Raw genomic sequence first — 17,885 nt, 5'->3', positions numbered from 1 at the left:
GCACTGCCCAGGGCAGCAGTTCTGCCTCCTGGGCAGGGCAATTGCTGGGCTCAGGCCCTGCCCGGTGCTCTGGTGCCATTGCTGGGCCCCGGAGCAGAGCCCGGGCCCTGCTCGGAGCCCTCCCTGCAGCCAGGGACAGCCAGGGCTGAGGGCCCCTCTCAGCTGGGGCTCCTCTCGAGGCTGAGCAGCCCCGGCTCCCTCAGCCTGTGCTGGGCACGGAGATGCTCCAGGCCCTTGCTCAGCTGCGCAGCCTCCGCCGGCCCCGCTCCAGGAGCTCCCTGGCCCTTTCAGGTCCCTTTGCTTTGGACAAGTTGCCCGGGAGAGCGTGAAAAGCTGGTGATTCAGAGGATGTAAACCACATTTACAGCTTATCTTTCTTTTGTATACCTGTAACTCCGAAGGCAGAAAATGATGGTGCTCTCCGTGATACATTCATTGAGTGGGGGTGGTTAAAAGGAGGACGCAGCGTTTGTCAGCAAACAAGGCTTGGAAAGGGTGTCAGTGGCTACGTGAAAAAGAGATGATTATTACAATTCGCTGTCAAGTGCAGCAGAGATCTCTTGAGACACAACTCCTGCCTTCATTCAGTCTTGGAGACGTTGTAAATACCCAGTTTGGAGGAAAGAGACACAACAGACCGTGCATGCAAATGCCACTTATCCCTTATTTACACTCACTGTGGTTTTGGAGCACTGACCGGTGTTAAGGATCTCTTTTGAGGCACACCATGAGAATCAATCCCAAAAATACTTTGTTTTCTACCTTTTGTGAGGTAATGGTCTTTGTTGGACTTCATTCTGGTGCCCCAGGGTGGCAAGGCCAGGCTGGATGCGGCTTGAAGCACCCTGGGAGAGTGGAAGGTGTCCCTGCCCATGGCAGGGGTGGCACTGGATGGGCTTTGAGGTTCCTCCCAACCCAAACCATCCGGGGATTGTGTGGTTCAGTCAAGAAGCAGAAATTTGGCTTGGTGCACCCGCTCTGGGTCTGTCCAGAGGCTGAAGGGTGAGGGCTCATTTCCCATGAAATCCCCCAGACAAAGAGGAAAAAATGCAGGAGAGAAAATCCTTGACAGCAAACTGTTTTGGAGAGGTAATTACAGTGCAAGGCAAAGTCAATTTAATTTCAGCTGTATTGCAAATGCAGGATCGTAAAAATCAGTGTTCAGGGCTCTGAGGCTTTGCCTGACAGCTTTTATCTTTAATCACTAGTGAGTTTGTATCAAACACAGTGTGGCCAGATGGGCCAGGGCAGTGACTGTCCCTGTGGGCTGGCCCTGCTGAGGGACCTCAGGGCTGTGTCCAGTTCCAGCCCCTCCTGGCCAGAGAGCCCTGGAGGGGCTGGAGCGTGTCCAGGGCAGGGAACGGAGCTGGGAAGGGGCTGGAGCCCCAGGAGCGGCTGAGGGAGCTGGGAAAGGGGCTGAGCCTGGAGCAAAGGAGGCTCAGGGGGGACCTTGTGGCTCTGCACAAGTCCCTGACAGGAGGGGGCAGCCGGGGGGGTCGGGCTCTGCTGCCAGGGAACAGGGACAGGACAAGGGGAAACGGCCTCAGGCTGGGCCAGGGGAGGCTCAGCTTGGACAGCAGCAGGAATTTCCCCATGGAAAGGGTGCTCAGGCCTCGGCAGCGGCTGCCCAGGGAGCTTTGGAGTGCCCATGCCTGGAGGTGTCCAAGGAAGGGCTGGAGGTGGCACTCAGTGCTCTGGGCTGGGGACAAGGTGGGCATCGGGCACAGCTTGGACTCCATGGGCTGGGAGGGCTTTTCCAGCCTCAGGGATCCTGGGGTTCTGTGATACAACAGTGTTGGAAAAGCTGGGTGAGTGGAAGGTAGAAAAGCTCTGCAGGTGGAATTTGATTTGCAAATATGAAGAAATGCCACCTGCTAGATCCAAAACCATCCCATAACATCCTCCAAGGATTCCAGCAGGAGCAGGTTCCCCCTGTGAGGTGGCTCAGGAGCACCAGTGAACCCTGTGCCTCGAGATGAGCAACCAGAGCTGTGCCTGCCCGAACTTCATTGCTGTTCCCGGAGTTGGGGCTGCTACTGAGCCTTTGTAGCTCCCAGGGAACAATTGTCCTTTTCCAGATGAATCATCCCGAGTGAATTCATGTGGAATGGGAGGAGGGGGTTCACATACCTGCTAATTGCTCTCCCTCCCTCTCGTGCTGACAGCAACAATTGAACTTTTCTTTTAAATCAGTCCCATCTCCCCAGCAGCTGCCAGAGGAGATGAGGTAGGAGGGCTCTCTGTGATAATGAACCCCTGTCAGGGAGAGGCAGGGATTGACAGCAGCAAGGCAAAACACTCCTCCGGAGTTCCTGATCTGCCTATTGAACACAAACAGAGCCTGGGCCGAAAGAGGATCCCTGGAAGTGTTCAAAACCCAAACAGGTGTGGTGGGTTAGTGGTGGACATGGCAGTGTTGGACTCTGGTCTTGGCGGGCTTTCCAGCCTCAGTGATTCTGATCCTTTTGAGATCCTTTCGCGTTCCCCTCAGGGAAATGGAGAGTTTTGGCCTCGTGATGTCAGCAGATCCCTTGGCATCCCTGGTATCCTTTCAGCAGGTGAGGGAAAAATGCAATTCTTGGCACTTGGTTTACTTCAGTATTTGCTCATCAGGGATATGACCAGTTCTGCTTCTCTCCCGTTTTCCTGTGTGTAGCAGGGCTTAGGATATAACCAGATCTCTGAAAACAAATGCCCCACATCCTCCTGTCAGGACTTCATTTCCCTGATACGAGCTGTGTAATGAGTGGCAGAGCGTTCAAACTGTGGCTGTTCCATTTTCACCCTCTTCAAAATGAGTAATTGTGAATTGTTTACTGCCTGTGTGGCTTCAGCACAGCAGACAAATCATCTGCAGCACCTGCAGAGCAAATCTGTTCTCTCTTCCTGACACTTCTGCTCCACGAGGTGCTTCCAAGGCCACCCGAATGTGAAATTAATGGGAATGTGAGTGGCTGTCACCCTCCCTGTCCCATTCCAGGGCAGGGAACGGAGCTGGGAAGGGGCTGGAGCCCCAGGAGCGGCTGAGGGAGCTGGGAAAGGGGCTGAGCCTGGAGCAAAGGAGGCTCAGGGGGGACCTTGTGGCTCTGCACAAGTCCCTGACAGGAGGGGGCAGCCGGGGGGGTCGGGCTCTGCTGCCAGGGAACAGGGACAGGACAAGGGGAAAGGGCCTCAGGCTGGGCCAGGGGAGGCTCAGCTTGGACAGCAGCAGGAATTTCCCCATGGAAAGGGCGCTCAGGCCTTGGCAGGGGCTGCCCAGGGAGCTTTGGAGTGCCCATGCCTGGAGGTGTCCAAGGAAGGGCTGGAGGTGGCACTCAGTGCTCTGGGCTGGGGACAAGGTGGGCATCGGGCACAGCCTGGACTCCATGGGCTGGGAGGGCTTTTCCAGCCTCAGTGGTTCCATGAATCCAAGCAAAGTATATGGAGTACTGCTACAGGAAAACCAGCCTTTCCTTAGCAATTACCTGTGTGACTGGGGAAGAACTGAGATTTTTGGAGAAATAAATACACCTTTCCTGAAATTAATTTCAGCCACTTCTCTTGTGGCTGCTGTGAATGCAAAGAACCAGCAGCTGATCCTCCAAATAATATTTATTAGCCTGACAGAAAACAGGAATTCTCTTTTGATGCAACAGTTTGCAACACAAAAGGAATGTACCTGGGAGGGTGGGCAGGCCCTGGCACAGGGTGCCCAGAGCAGCTGGGGCTGCCCCTGGATCCCTGGCAGTGCCCAGGGCCAGGCTGGACATTGGGGCTTGGAGCAGCCTGGGACAGTGGAAGGTGTCCCTGCCCATGGCAGGGGTGGCACTGGATGGGCTTTGAGGTCCCTTCCAACCCCAGCCACTCTGATTCCATGGAATGCTGCCAGGACTGTGATCCCGATGGAGCCAGCATTCCCTCCCTGACACAACTGGGAGCCCAGTGGGAGGCTGCGTGTACAGCTCGAGTTGCCCAAACCACCATTTTTTGGTGATGTCCCAAATCAGGGATCAGCTTGGGCTGATCAGATGTATCCTCGGCTCTTTTGGAGCTGCGACAGAGCTGTAGGAGCATCCCAAGTGTGCTAAGGAGGGACATTTGCATTTTCCAGCCTTCATTCCAGTTGGGTGCCAAAAAAAAAGTTTCAGGGAACTCAGCCAGCCTTAATTTCCTTTCACTGGAGTGCTGGAGTTTGGAGCTCTGCTTGCCCAAGGCACAGAGCGGTGACAACAACTGCAATTGTGGCAGTGCCAAGCAGCAATGAAAGAGAGAGGTTCTGTTCCAGGCTTAACCCAGGAGAAATATCTGCCACCGACCTGGATGAGCACCCTCACTGAACACCCTTCAAAAGTTTGGGAATGTGTCCTGAAAGGGATTTAGGGAGTGAATGGTGGCTTTTATATCCTGGAGGCAGAGGCGAGCCAAGAGCCCCGCGAGCTGTTGTGTGTGTCAGAAGATAAATGTCCTGCTGGAGCTGGCAGCGCTGCCACCGAGCGGCTCTGGGGCTCACAACAACACCTTGGGCCACAGCCAGCAGCGCTTGGAAGCCCCTGCTGCTTCCTGCAGGAGCCATCCCGTGGGATGAATCACAGGGATGAATCAAAGCCTGGTTAACGGGGATGTTGCCGCTACCTGGAAGTTGAGAGCGGCTTGATGACTGCATCCCCAGGGATGGAGCCGCGACCTTTCCCACCTCCTCCGGGTTGGGCATATCCCTGCTCCTCCACGGGGACAGGGATTCAGTCCAGGGATGTTTCAGCACAGCTGCTTTCCCCGAGTTTGGCAGCTGGTGCTGGGCACGCTGAGCTCTCTGGGAAAATGTGTCACGTTTGGAGCCAGGTGGAATGGCTCCAGACAGGGAGCAATTCCCCGTGGGAAATTCTCCCGGGTGCAGGCGCTGCCATCCCTGCACGATGTTCCGTGGCGGAGCAGTGGGAAACGCAGCCAGGAAGATGTCACCTCTCCTCCTTGCCCTGCTCCCAGTCCAGGGTGTAGGGGCAGAGGGGCTGGAGAAGGTCAGGGAATGTTCCTCGTCCCGTTCCCTGCGATGGCAGTCACAGTGTCCAGATAAAATCCTGTTTGTGGATGGATTAAAATCATCCAGTTTATGGCATTTGCTGTTAAAACTCAAATCCCTGGAGTTAGGGGTCTGCTTTGCCTCCTTGTGTGCTGCCTCTACAGGGTGGCCTGGATCCTCCTGTGGATCCTGGGCTCTACTTTAGCCAGGGGATCCCATCAAACAGGCATAAATCATTTTCCATCCATACTTTTTAACACCCATATCACCCTCCGGAACCTGGAGGAGCAAAAAGGGGCTGCAGGTGAGCAGGAGGTCAGCTGTGAACAGCTCTATTCCACGCCCAGCTGGATTCCATAACCTCATCCAGGGAGTGGATTCAGGGCAGGTGGAGCAGTTACTCCTCATTAAATGGAATAAGAAGCAGCTGGAGAAATTCCCTTTTAAGGACTGGGTGAGCAGAGTAAAAGGAGCCATATCTCGCTGGGAGAGGCTGAGTGAGCTCCTCCTGGTTATTCTGCAATGGAATTATACTCATTCAACTAGGAAAAGACTTCCAGGATCATCAAGTCCAGCTTTTCCTGGGCAAAGAGGGAGATGGTTGTGGGAAAGGAAGAAGGAATGAAGTCCTTCACACTTACTGTGGGTAGGGAGAAGAGTCACAAGTTTTGAGCTTTGCTGAGGACTTTCAGTGTTAGATACCGGAGTCTCTGGTTTTCCAGCTGTAGCATTGTTACTGTTTAGAGGAGATGACGTGGGGGGTTAAAAATCATCATTATTGATGGGATTTAAGGAGCAGTGGGAGAAGAGCTTGTTGGAGCAAGTCTGGCCCTAAATACACCCCAACTCAAGGGCTGAATGTTTGCCCTTCTCTACTTCCTGGCTTTTTCATGCTGTTGTAGAAAGCGAAATAAAATTTTCCTGCCCCGTGCTGTGGTGATCGAAGATCCACCTGGAAATAATCACGGAAACACTCCTGTTGTGCACAGCTCCTTCATTAATCCAGGCAGTTCTTGGAAGGAATCAAGGCTCTGCTTTATGAATCCATGTAATATCATCCCATGGAGAGCAGAAGTGGATTTTTATTGACCTGGACAATCAAGTCTTGCTCTCTTCTTGTCAAAGAAACTGCAATATTTGGCTGTTTTGTCACTTCTGGCTGCTCCAGGATGATTCTGGCCTGCCATGAACCCCTCTAAATCTGGGATATTAACAGTGTAATTCCACGATGTGCTGCAGTTGGAGTTTGTTTTGTCAAGAAATTGCTTTTCCTGTTACCTGCTCTATTGCAGAGTTCAAGTTTTAGGCTTTTCTCAGGGTAAGATTTGGAATTTCAGAACTCAGGGGCTATTTCCCTGTTTTTTTTAATGGATTTGGTCTAGAATAGATGTCTTTCACTACCCTTCCTTGGATTGCACGGGCATAATTATCCATAAGAAAATACCCCATGATGGATTCTTCCCCCAGTTTGGGAGTTTAAGGGTGCAACCACACTAAAATCTGACCTCTTTTTCTAGGGCTGTTACCTTCTCCTTATAAGTTTATTCCTCATTTGGGAATGCTGGAATTGGAATAATGAACTTCCATTTTAAGCTTAGGCCATCCCAGAACTCCTGTCCAGTTTTTTGTTTGCTCCTGTTCCAGTGTGGGCCCACATGCTCCCAGGAATAAAAGTGCTCTTCCTTAGGGGGGGAAAAAAGCTGTTGTTGAGAGCATGAAAGGTGATGTTTTTCTGCATTTATCTGCCCAGGTTTGTGTTGTTATCATTAAATAGATTCAGCTGGAACTCCTTTTTTTTAAATTAAAAAGGGCAAAGGATCAGAGAACAATTCAGGTTGGATAAGACCTTTAAGGTGGAGTCCCTCAGCACTGCCACACCCCACACTGACCCATATCCCCGAGTTCCATGACTGTTAAATCCTCCAGGGATGCTGATTCCACCTGAGCCTCCTTGGGCAGCCCCTGCCAAGGCCTGAGCACCCTTTCCATGGGGAAATTCCTGCTGCTGTCCAAGCTGAGCCTCCCCTGGCCCAGCCTGAGGCCCTTTCCCCTTGTCCTGTCCCTGTTCCCTGGCAGCAGAGCCCGACCCCCCCGGCTGCCCCCTCCTGTCAGGGACTTGTGCAGAGCCACAAGGTCCCCCCTGAGCCTCCTTTGCTCCTTAAATTCCATCCAGTGCCACCCCTGCCATGGGCAGGGACACCTTCCACTGTCCCAGGCTGCTCCAAGCCCCAATGTCCAGCCTGGCCTTGGGCACTGCCAGGGATCCAGGGGCAGCCGTAGCTGCTCCGGGCTGTGGTGTATTTTGGGGTTGAATTTACATCGTGTCCGTGTGTTTCCTTCAGCATCACCTGGGAGTATTGATGGAGCTCAGGTTTGCCTGGAAAGCAGAGGATGAGAAACCACATCCCAGGCTGGCTGAGGGTGGGAGGGACATCTGGAGCTCCTCTGGTCCTGCCCCCACACCTGTTCAGGTTGCCCTGGACCATGTCCTGATGGCTTTTGGGTCTTTCCAAGGAGAGGACAATTCCACAGTCTCCCTGGGTGTATCTCTCTGCAGGGCAGTGGAGATCCAGCTTCAAAGTCAGGATACTCCCTGCAGGTTTGGAGATCCAAAGTTGTGTCCCTCACCCTGCTCCAGACTGATTTAGGCTCAGTCCTGTGGCCCTTGGCTCAGGGGGCTCTTTATGGCCACATCACCCTCTTGTTGCAGCCTTTGCTGGGGGAGTTGCTGCCAAACAAGTCACAAAGTTGCCTTTTGGGCCAAAGAAAAGCCACAGATTTGGCTGTAAAAGTGCCAGGGAAGTCTTCAGAAACTGCCTGAGGGGCTGGATGGTGGCTCAGTGCTGTGAGCTCCGTGCTCTGCCCTCTGTCCATCCAGGTGTGGTTTCACTCTTTTATCCAGGGCTGCTCGGAGCTGCTGTCCCCTGCCCTTTTTGGTGTTGGATTTTATTTCTGGGGGGCTGAAGCAGACCAGGAGGCAGGAATGTGACTGAGCAGCTTTGTGGCACACAGGAATTCCAGAGGATCCTGACTGGATCCCTTGCTGATTACCAGCTTTAGGGGTGGCTCTCCAGAGGTTTATTCCAGTGGTCTCCTGTCATCACCAAACCCATCCTGGCTGCCAGAGAAGGAGCAGCTTTCCATTAGATCTTTTTCCTCTTCAGCCCCAGAGCATGAAGGAAAAACATGTTGGGAAGACAGAGGGGAGAAAAGCAGCTGGATCTGTGTCCTGTGGGAAGGGATCCATTAATCGAGGTTTCTCTTGCATTGCAGCGTTCCCACATTCCAGAGCCTTCCCGAGGAGATCCTCAGTAAGCTTGCAGATGTCCTGGAAGAGGTAAGTGCCTTAAACATTGGGATTTCATGAGCTCAGAACCTTCTGCTGGCAATATCCAGCCTCTTCCTATTCTCCAAAGAGCAGCTCCCCAGTTGTGGCAGCACAGCGAGGCCCCGAGAGGAGCTGTGGGGAAGAGGAATCCGGTTTTAACAGGGTTTATGTATTTTTAAATTGGATTTTTATCCAGTTGGGGAGGGAATCAATCATTTCCTGTGGTGTCCAGAAGGGAATGAGCTTCTCCAGCCCCTGGGTGAGCGGTGGGGAGGAGGGGAATGCGAAAACCTGGTCTCATTTCAGATTTGATGGGACTCTTCTGTTGGAGGGTATTTGATAAGCATCATGGAAAAGCTGCTCTGGGAAGAGTTCCAGCAGTGTGGAGATGTTGGGATGGGGTTGGGCTTTGCCTGCCTGGCTTTCACTGGGATCCCGTTAGGGTCAGGCTTTTAATACATTTTTATTTAAAACAACAAAGAAATCACCCACAAAACACCAAACAAAAAAAAAACCCTCCAAAAAAAAAACCCCCCAAACCCTACAACCCCCTCCAAAAAATGCAAAAAAACCTAACCTGCACCCAAAAAAAAAACAACCCAAGCCTCCCAACCTAGCCCTGTAAGTGGATGTAAAATGGGTGTCAAATATTTGGGGTGCACCCTAGTTTCCCCCCGTGTTTTATTCCCACAACGCTGCCCTCTGGAGCTGAGGAACGCGAGGCGGTTCAGTGTCCCGGAAAGCCATTACTGAGCCCTTCCCAAAGGTGATTTAAGTGCAGGGAACGCGTGTGTGGCAGTCATTGATTTCATTCCTGCTCGCTTTTCCTCATCCACGCCTCCCCATCAGGGAAGATGTTCCCGTGCATTTGGAGGAAGGGCGCTGCTGACGTTGGAGTCGATTTGAATTCCTTTTTTCCCCGAGCTTTGCCGGGGCATTGTTCCTTCTTATTTAGTGCCCAGATAAATGCTGTGGCTCCAGCAAGTCAGCTGTTTTTCACCACGGATAATTGCATATTCACAGATAAGCTTTATTCCCTTTACTGCCAGGGAATGCTCTGATGTAGGGGAAAACAGGGGATATGAACTCCCTCTGCTGTGAATTCCATTTGCCTATCTCAAAACCCCACTCCCAACCAGAATTTGCTTGGATCACATCACCAGTATTAAGCTCCTTATCAAGACTTAAGGAGGAGAATAAAATCCATAAAACTTTTCCAGGGACACTTAAAGTTTCATGGCAGGGGGAAAAAACATTCTTAGTAATTATCAGTGAAAAAACGAGGCATGAAAGCAGCATTTGTGGGGAAAAATCTGGATTTTTAAGGTGGATGCTCCCAATTTCCTCCTTGGAATCAGCCTGATTTCTTCTGGGTTTGTCTTGGGTTGAATGGGCTGTGTTTTACATGAATTATAAATAAAAAGTCACTCTCAGATCTGTATATTTATATCTAAATTCCCACCTGGCTACAGCCTCCTTTCCGTAGGTTACACCCCTGAAGTGTTGGAAAACCCCTCTGGACCATGGAATTGTTAATATTACATGGAAAAAATGTGTATGTAGGGATCATCCCTGTGTGGCACCAACATTGCCAATAATTCCAGTCTTTCCGGATAATTTCATTTAGCAAATGGAATTAAAACCCTGGAGGGAGTAGGATGGGGATCTGTTCCTGGCATGGCTGAGGAGTGGGATGAGCGTTTGGTGGGCATGGGCAGCACTCAGAGATCTGGGCTGGCTTCTCCTTCTCTCCCTCTTTTTTTTTTTCCTTATTTTTTTGTGGCACAAAATTGGGATTTCTTTCCTGCCCTTCAGTTGCTTCACATCCTGGCAGTGTTTTCCTCTTTAAGGTTGCTCCCTGTGCCATCCCAATGTAGGGTTCCTACCCTTGCGGGATTTCCATCTCGCATCAGGGGGTCAGGTACCAAAAGTGTAATTAAGGTTCCTTCACCTCTTCCTCTCCGAAGCTGCTTCCAGGTGCTCGTGATTTTATAACTTTTCCATTTGACCTCAAGTTCTTCACTGTGCCTACAGCTCATTCTTCTAAGTTTTGTTCCCCAACTCTGAATTCCTACTCCTGTTTCAAAGAAGGATCCCTTTGCCAGGATGTCAGGGATGGAGCTGTCACCTGCCTGGACACCTGTCCCAGCTCCACGGAGTCAGGCAGGGTTTTCAGGGAAGGAGGCAGGAATTCTGAGAGCCCGAGGCAGCTGGGGTAGCTAATCCCACACTGGTTTGGGTTGGAAGGGACATTAGGGATCAGCTCATCCCACCCCTGCCATGGCAGGGACACCTCCCACTGTCCCAGGCTGCTCCAAGCCCCAATGTCCAGCCTGGCCTTGGACACTGCCAGGGATCCAGGGGCAGCCCCAGCTGCTCTGGGCACCCTGTGCCAGGGCCTGCCCACCCTCCCAGGGAACAATTCCTTCCCAATATCCCATCCAGCCCTGCTCTCTGGCACTGGGAAGCCATTCCCTGTGTCCTGGCCCTCCATGCCTTGTCCCCAGTCCCTCTCCAGCTCTCCTGGAGCCCCTTTAGGCCCTGCAAGGGGCTCTGAGGTTTCCCTGGAGCCTTCTCCTCTCCAGGGGAGCACCCCCAGCTCTCCCAGCCTGGCTCTGGAGGAGCTCCAGCCCTGGAGCATCTCAGTGGCTTCTCTGGATCACTCCCACAGCTCCAGGTGCTGTCACTGTTGGTGCCCCAGACAGAATCAGGTGAGATTTACAAGTTCAGTGGTTATAGATGCACAGGAGGAGGTTGAATTGAGGTCTCGTTGGCATTTTCATCTCCTGCATTTCCTAATCCGGTGCCCTCGCTGTTCCTTCTCTGTCTGGGATTTAGCCTGGTAATCCGTGGAAGATACTGTGTGTGGGAATGTGAGCAGCTGGAGCGAGAGCCAGTGACCAAGGTGCTTTGATTTCCTTACCAAACACTGCAGATTGGTTTCTGTGCAGATGATGTCAGGCCTGACCTACGTCACATGGATTTGCCTTGTTTGTTGTGTATCCAGAAGTCGAGAGAGCTTTGACTTTTTTTTTTTTTTTTAGTTTTTAGTTTGTTTTTTTTTTTTAGGGTTTTTTTTACTCTCTTTTACTCTCTTTTACTTTTTTATTTTTTGACTTTTTTTTGACTTTTTTATTTTTTGACCTTTTTTTTACTTTTTTATTTTTTGACTTTTTTTACTTTTTTACTTTTTTATTTTTTGACTTTTTTTTTACCTTTTTTTTTTTTTTACTTTTTTTACTTTTTTATTCTTTAACTTTTTAATTTTTTTACTTTTTTAAAATTTTTTTACTTTTTTTCTGGATGTATAGAAATTTAAAGTGTTCCGGGCCAGGCTGGACAGGGCTTGGAGCACCCTGGGACACTGGAAGTTGTCCTGGCCCATGGCACAGGGATGGACTTCAAAGTCCCTTCCAACTCGAACCATTCCGTGATTCTCTGATAATACTTTGTAACACACTGAAATATATAATACTTATATACCATAGCTGCAGTGTAAATAGATATTCAAATATAGACCTGGCTAACTGCCCCAAATCCAGCTGCAAACCACTTCAGTAACTGGTCCTGGGTTAACAGGAAACCAGTTACAGCTTGGGAGCACTGGGAATGCCATTCTCCCATCTCCCCGTGTGCATTTGGGGAATTCTTTCACTGGAAGCATTAACATTCAATATTTCAATGCACTGCTGAGGTCCCAGTGCCACTGATGTGCTCCCAGTGAATCCCTGCACAAACAGCAGAGCCAGACTGAGGGAGAGGCAGAGAAATGTGCTGAACCCCAGAGGCACAGGGTGCCAGGGATGGAAACTGTTCCTGCAGCTCTGGGTGCTGAAATCTGGGATCCCAGCTCCTGTCTGCAGCCCCTTCAGCAGCTCCGTTCATGTCCCCAGTGTTGCTTGCCAGCCTTTGTCTCTTTGCTCTTCCTTCTTTCAAAATCCCAATTAAAGGCTGAATTTCAAAAGGCACATATGGTAAAAAAATAAAAAACCAAACCAAAATTCTTCCCTGTTGCTTGTGGAGCTCCTTCTGTTGTGGCTCCTGGTGGAGAGTGGGGATCTTGGGCAAGATTTCACGGCTTGATTCAGCTTTAAAAGCTGTCCTGAGCCTTCGTGCAGAGATGCCAAGCATCCTTCCCGCTCCACACTGCCCAATTAGTATGGATCAGAAGGCCTTGGGATGCCTCTGGTTAATTAATAGAGGCTGAGCACAGTCCTGCTTTTGTGGACTCGTGTGGCAACAGTGAATAGAAGAGGGAAAATGTGCAAAATTAATGAGCTTTCCATAGAATTAGTGGTTTTTAGGCTTATTTAGGAGTGAGGATAAAGGGAACCCGGTCCCTGGTCCATCCTGAGGGATCTGTCAGCACCAAAGCTGATGTTGATCTGCTGCCGAGCCATAAATCAGATTTGAGGGAGAATTCAAAATAAACAGGGAAGAGTTAAAGGTTTTGGGGAAGAAAAAATATTTTAACGTTATTATTTATCTTTTTTTTTTAAATCCAAGGAAGCACTCTGGGGTGTCTTCACTGAAGGAACTGGGGGACAGAGTAGGGAAATGCTGCCTGTGGGGGCATTGAAAGGGCTTCACTCACGACTGACTCCATCACAAATGGACAGCATTTTGACTGGAGTTGTACTTCCATTAATCTTTCAGATGATGCTCATGAGAACACAGCTTTGGGTTTGCAGGTGCACCAGGAAACTAAAGCTGTTTGGGGAAAAAAAGCATCAGGGAATAAAATGCAGCTGGAAAAACTGGAGTGCAGGGATACGATGGAGTCAGTGGCCGGAGCTGACTTGGGATAAAAGGGGTGGTTTGGAGCTAAGTTTTCCTTTGGATCTTCTTTAATGTGGGCACTGAGCACATGAAGGGGATTGTGAATGAGCTGCTTGTGTTAGTGTAGGAAAGGAGTTCAGCATTCCCTGCTTTCTGGGGATTCTTGTTGGGAATGTGGTCATCCCTGTGTGTGTTTATTGCCCATCCCCTGTTCTCCTGCCGTGGTAGAAATGGGGCAGGATTTGGGGCATTTTCTTCCACGCAGTTCCGCAAAACTTATTGTTAGAGGGGGATGCCAGCAGAGAAAACTTTGGGACTGATTCCTTCCCAATCTCCCATCCATCCCTGCCCTCTGGCACTGGGAAGCCATTCCCTGTGTCCTGTCCCTCCATCCCGTATCCCCAGTCCCTCTCCTGGAGCCCCTTTAGGCCCTGCAAGGGGCTCTGAGCTCTCCCTGGAGCCTTCTCCTCTCCCCAGCCTGGCTCCAGAGCAGAGGGGCTCCAGCCCTTGGAGCAGCTCCGTGACCTCCTCTGGATTCATTCCAACAGCTCCATGTCCCAGATCAGACACCCACTGCAGGCGGGGTCTCACCAGAGGGGTGGAAAATCTGTTGCCATTTCTTCCCACTTGATTTAACATCAAACTCCTCTTTTTTTTCCCAATGAAATCCTTGTGCTGAGCACATGGGAATGCGTTTCCTGGAGTTCCGTGCCCTTGGCACATGTGGGAACTTCAGGCCTTTTCCTGGTGGGCCCTGTGGGATGCTGTCAGGTGCAAGGAGCAGCTTTTGGCCTCTGCCAAATGCACTTTTCAGGCAGGGAACGACGTTCTCGTTTTAACTGAGATTTCTGAAATGAATTTCGAAACCTCTCAAGAAGCAGCTTCTGTTTAGGCTGAAAATCCCAGTGGTATCAGAGGGATCTTTTTCCAGAGGCTTTCCAAGGGAAGCTGGATTCCTCTGGAGACCGAGGGAATTTATTAACATCTCATTTGCTGTAAGGAGTCCTCCTGCCCTTGTCTCTGGGCTCTTTTGCTAAACCCCAAGCAGAGGAGCTGGGTTGTTGGTTTTCCTTCAAGTGCATGTTCTAAAATCCACTGGAGTTAGGCCAGAGTACCCCAGCTGGGGAATTCCATCTCCTCTGGCTCTCCAAAGCACATGGATTCATGGAAACCTCCATGAGAATCCCAAAGGACACTCAGAAGGGTGAGAGTTGGGCGTTGGAAGGAGATTTTCTCAGCTGTCAGGGAAGGAATTGCTCCCTGGGAGGGTGGGCAGGCCCTGGCACAGGGTGCCCAGAGCAGCTGGGGCTGCCCCTGGATCCCTGGCAGTGCCCAAGGCCAGGCTGGACATTGGGGCTTGGAGCAGCCTGGGACAGTGGGAGGTGTCCCTGCCCATGGCAGGGGTGGGATGAGCTGCTCCTTAATATCCCTTCCAACCCAAACCGTGCCTCCTCCAAGAGAGTTCTGTATTTTCCAGTTGCCTCTTGAATAGCATCGTCATTTCCAGCACTTTTCCAGCTTTTCCCCCTTCTTTGGGCACCTCCTTCTCCTCAATCAACCTCCCAGTGGTGGGAAAAGTCACTCCAGCAGTGCCGTGGTCACCAGCAGGACGAGTGGCAAAGGCAGCATCAAACAGAAGAAAACTTCCCCAAATTTGCTTCATCCCAGGATTGTCTTGCTTTAATTTATTGTTATTATTTTTGGCAATGGGGCATTGAGTGGATGATCAGGTTTTCAGGAGGTCACTGATAAAATGTCAATTTATAAAGGCTATGCAGGTGTTGGGATTTAAATAGTCCCCATTTCCACTTGGATTAAACCTATCTGGGAGATATTTTTATGCTCACTAAGTGGATCTTCCAGCTAGAAAAGAAAGGAAAAAAGCAGAACAAAACATTTTTTGCTGTAATCTTAGATGATTTCCAGGGTTTCACAGATATGAAAAGAAAGGATTTAAGCAAATCCATAATTTATTGTTTGCCCTGGTGGATTTGCAGGCTCTGTTAGGGACACACAGGATGGATGTGGATTTTCTGATGGCACCTGGGACAACAGAGAGGTCACAACAACTCAGGAGCTCTGAGTTGTCTCTTCCCTGATCCAGCCTTGTTCCTAATTTCCCAATATCTGTTTGTTTACTGATCTCAGTTTTCAGAGGCTTTGCAGCACCGCTGGGGCCAGGAACCCATGGAATCTGCTCTTCCAGGCGTTTCCTTTGCTGCAGATGGGTTGGGACCGATGGGTTGGTGGCTGCCCTTCACTTCCTGGGTGGAGCACATCCAATCAATTAATTCTGCTTGACATTTAATTAACATTTGGGCATGGGGTGGGTTGCTGTGGTGGAGGTGGCACAGCTCAAGCCCCTCTTCCCAAACAGTGCTCCTGACATCCCTGATTTTTGGGATAGATTTCCCCATGGATGAGGTTCCTGTCTTGTGCTGAGGGCTTTGCTTTCTGGGCTGGGTCCTTTGGGATAAGCTTGGAAGGAGAGCGTGTGGATCTCTGGTCTTTTGGGCATCTCCTCCTGGGAATTCGTTCAGCAGTTTCCAAAATTCCCTAATTCTCACCCACATATCCCTACTTACAGACATGTATGGGCTAATTTTGGTGGGGCTGAACCCCAGAAAGAAAACCCAAAGTGGTGCTTACTTGAAAATATTCCATGATTTCCACCCTCCAGCCCTGAAGAAGTGAACACGGACAGTGCCTTTGGATCTGTAAAAACGGGGATAAAATACAATCAGCAATTACATTCAGGAAAAACCCAAATAATAATTACCCTGAGGGGTGTTTTCCCTTTGATTCCAACATTTTCCCCGCTGGATTTTCCCATAGCATTGCCCACAGTGACACCTGCTGGAATCTGGGACAAGGTTGGCTTGCGGGCCCTCCTGAGCGAGTCCTGCCGGGGATTAATTAGGAAAAAGAAATGAAGGGAACAGTCCACGTGGTCATGGAGACACCTGTGGCCACCCAAGGAATGGCCAGCAGGCTGGGAATGCTGGGAAGATCAGCTGGAGACCCGCCAGCAATGGGATCAGTCATTAAAACCCAGCTTTAAAGCAAAGGTCAGACATGAAAGTGGGGAGATCCTCCTCCCATCCCAGACCTCCTCAAAATACAGCTGCGTCCTTTCCCAGGGAACTGATTTCCCTTGGGAAATGGGATTGCTCACACTTAAGGGTTTGTGCCTCTGGTTTCAAGCATCCCCTCAGAGGCCTTGGGGGATGCATTTGAAATTCCCATTCTTGGGGTGGCGTTTGAAGTGTCTGGGTTGTAATCACAGGAAGGGAAAATTGTCCTCGTGACAGCAAAAGCCATTTCTTAATCCATGGGTTAGAGGCATTGGATACCCTAAAATACAACCACGAGCCCGAGGCAGGGAGGAGCATTCGGACTGGAGTTCCTGCTGAGGTGACATGGGAGTGGTTTTATCTCCATGCTGCAGCAGAGCACATGGCAGAGAGAATTTATTTGTATTTTCAACACCTTGTGCTCTTGTCCTTCGTAGGGAATACCCCGTGAAGCTTTCCAGGTGAACTCATCGCTGCAGGGTCAGATCCTGTGGGTCTGGTGAGGTGCTGGGGGATTGCAGGGCTCCCTCTGGCACATTTACCTGTCACTAGGACAGAATGCTTGGGGACAGCTCCGTCCTGTTCCCATGTTCCTTCCTGGTGGAAAAGGGATCTTGTTCTGCTGGAGAAGCTTTAGGTGTGACTGGGAATGGGAATAAAGGGGGTTTGGGGTTTGCTTTTGTGTTTCTGAGGATTAAGTGATCTGGATGGTTCCTCCTGGCCCTAAAAGGGTAGGAAATTCAAGAAGTCCCAATTCTCAGAGCTTCCTGGGAGTTGAACACACATGGAACTTCTCCTTCTCACTGGAAGTTTTCGGGGATTATGGAAAGAAGAGCATGGGACTGTCCTATTTCCCATCCCTGGCAGTGTCCAAGGCCAGGTTGGACACTGGGGCTTGGAGCAGCCTGGGACAGTGGACAGTGTCCCTGCCCATAGAACTGGATGAGCTTTAAGGTCCTTCCAAGCCAAACCATCCTGGGATTCTGTGGCTGGGATTCACCCTGGATTTGGGGCTCAAACAGAGTTTTGGGTGCAGAACTTGAGCAGTTGTAGAGCAGGGATGGAAGTTTTCATCTCAGAACATCCTCCCTGAGGCCACCATTGGTGTAACTCCAGCCTGGAGGTGACCTTTGGTGTCTTTTTTTGGAGCATCCTTGTAAGAGATCTGGGTTTCCCTTGGAGGAAGGGTTGGACTGGGGCTGATTCCCAGCAGATCCTGGCCAGCACTGTGGAGGTGAAGGAAGGACCAGTTCTGTGCCCATTGGAACTGGTGATGGATATCTGATGGAAATCGAGGGGTGAGCTTCCAGCAGGAGAATCCCATGGTCAAAATGTAGGGAAATGAAACAGGGTCACAGAGAATCCACCTCTAAAATGCAGACTGGGATCAGGAAGGGTTCATTTCTCCAAGATCTTTCCGACCTCAAGACTGATTCTGGGTTCCTGCACCCTCTGCTACAATTGTAAGCAGGCTAATAACCATTTGGGCAACGGGAGCTGCTGGAATAGCCCATAGCCTATGGATAATACAGTGTTAGGAATTGGGGCTGGCATGGTTTAACCCTGTGCTGTCCATGGTTGCTTTGGGGTTGGAAAAGGGGATGGCAAATCCTGGTCCTGGAGTCAGAACGTGCACGCTGAGAGCTCCAGGTGGGATTTACCGGTGTCCTGAAGGCCTCAGGTCCCTCCTTCCTTGCTTCCTATCGGG

The 17,885-nt window shown here is 50.6% G+C and overlaps 1 protein-coding gene across 3 annotated transcripts in view; it reads left to right on the top strand.

The window, feature by feature from the left end:
* Positions 1 to 17,885, top strand: part of PRKG1 (protein kinase cGMP-dependent 1) — a 374,310-nt gene that overhangs the window by 249,983 nt on the left and 106,442 nt on the right. For all 3 annotated transcript variants that reach the window (XM_048311091.1, XM_048311090.1, XM_048311092.1), the window contains exon 5: positions 8,270 to 8,333. In XM_048311091.1, coding sequence (XP_048167048.1) covers positions 8,270 to 8,333 — 64 coding nt within the window. The remainder of the gene's footprint in view (positions 1 to 8,269; positions 8,334 to 17,885) is intronic.

The sequence above is a fragment of the Corvus hawaiiensis genome, chromosome 8, assembly GCF_020740725.1.
Source record: "Corvus hawaiiensis isolate bCorHaw1 chromosome 8, bCorHaw1.pri.cur, whole genome shotgun sequence".
NCBI classification, from domain to species: Eukaryota; Metazoa; Chordata; class Aves; order Passeriformes; family Corvidae; genus Corvus; species Corvus hawaiiensis.
This window is presented reverse-complemented; position numbering and strand designations above follow the sequence as displayed.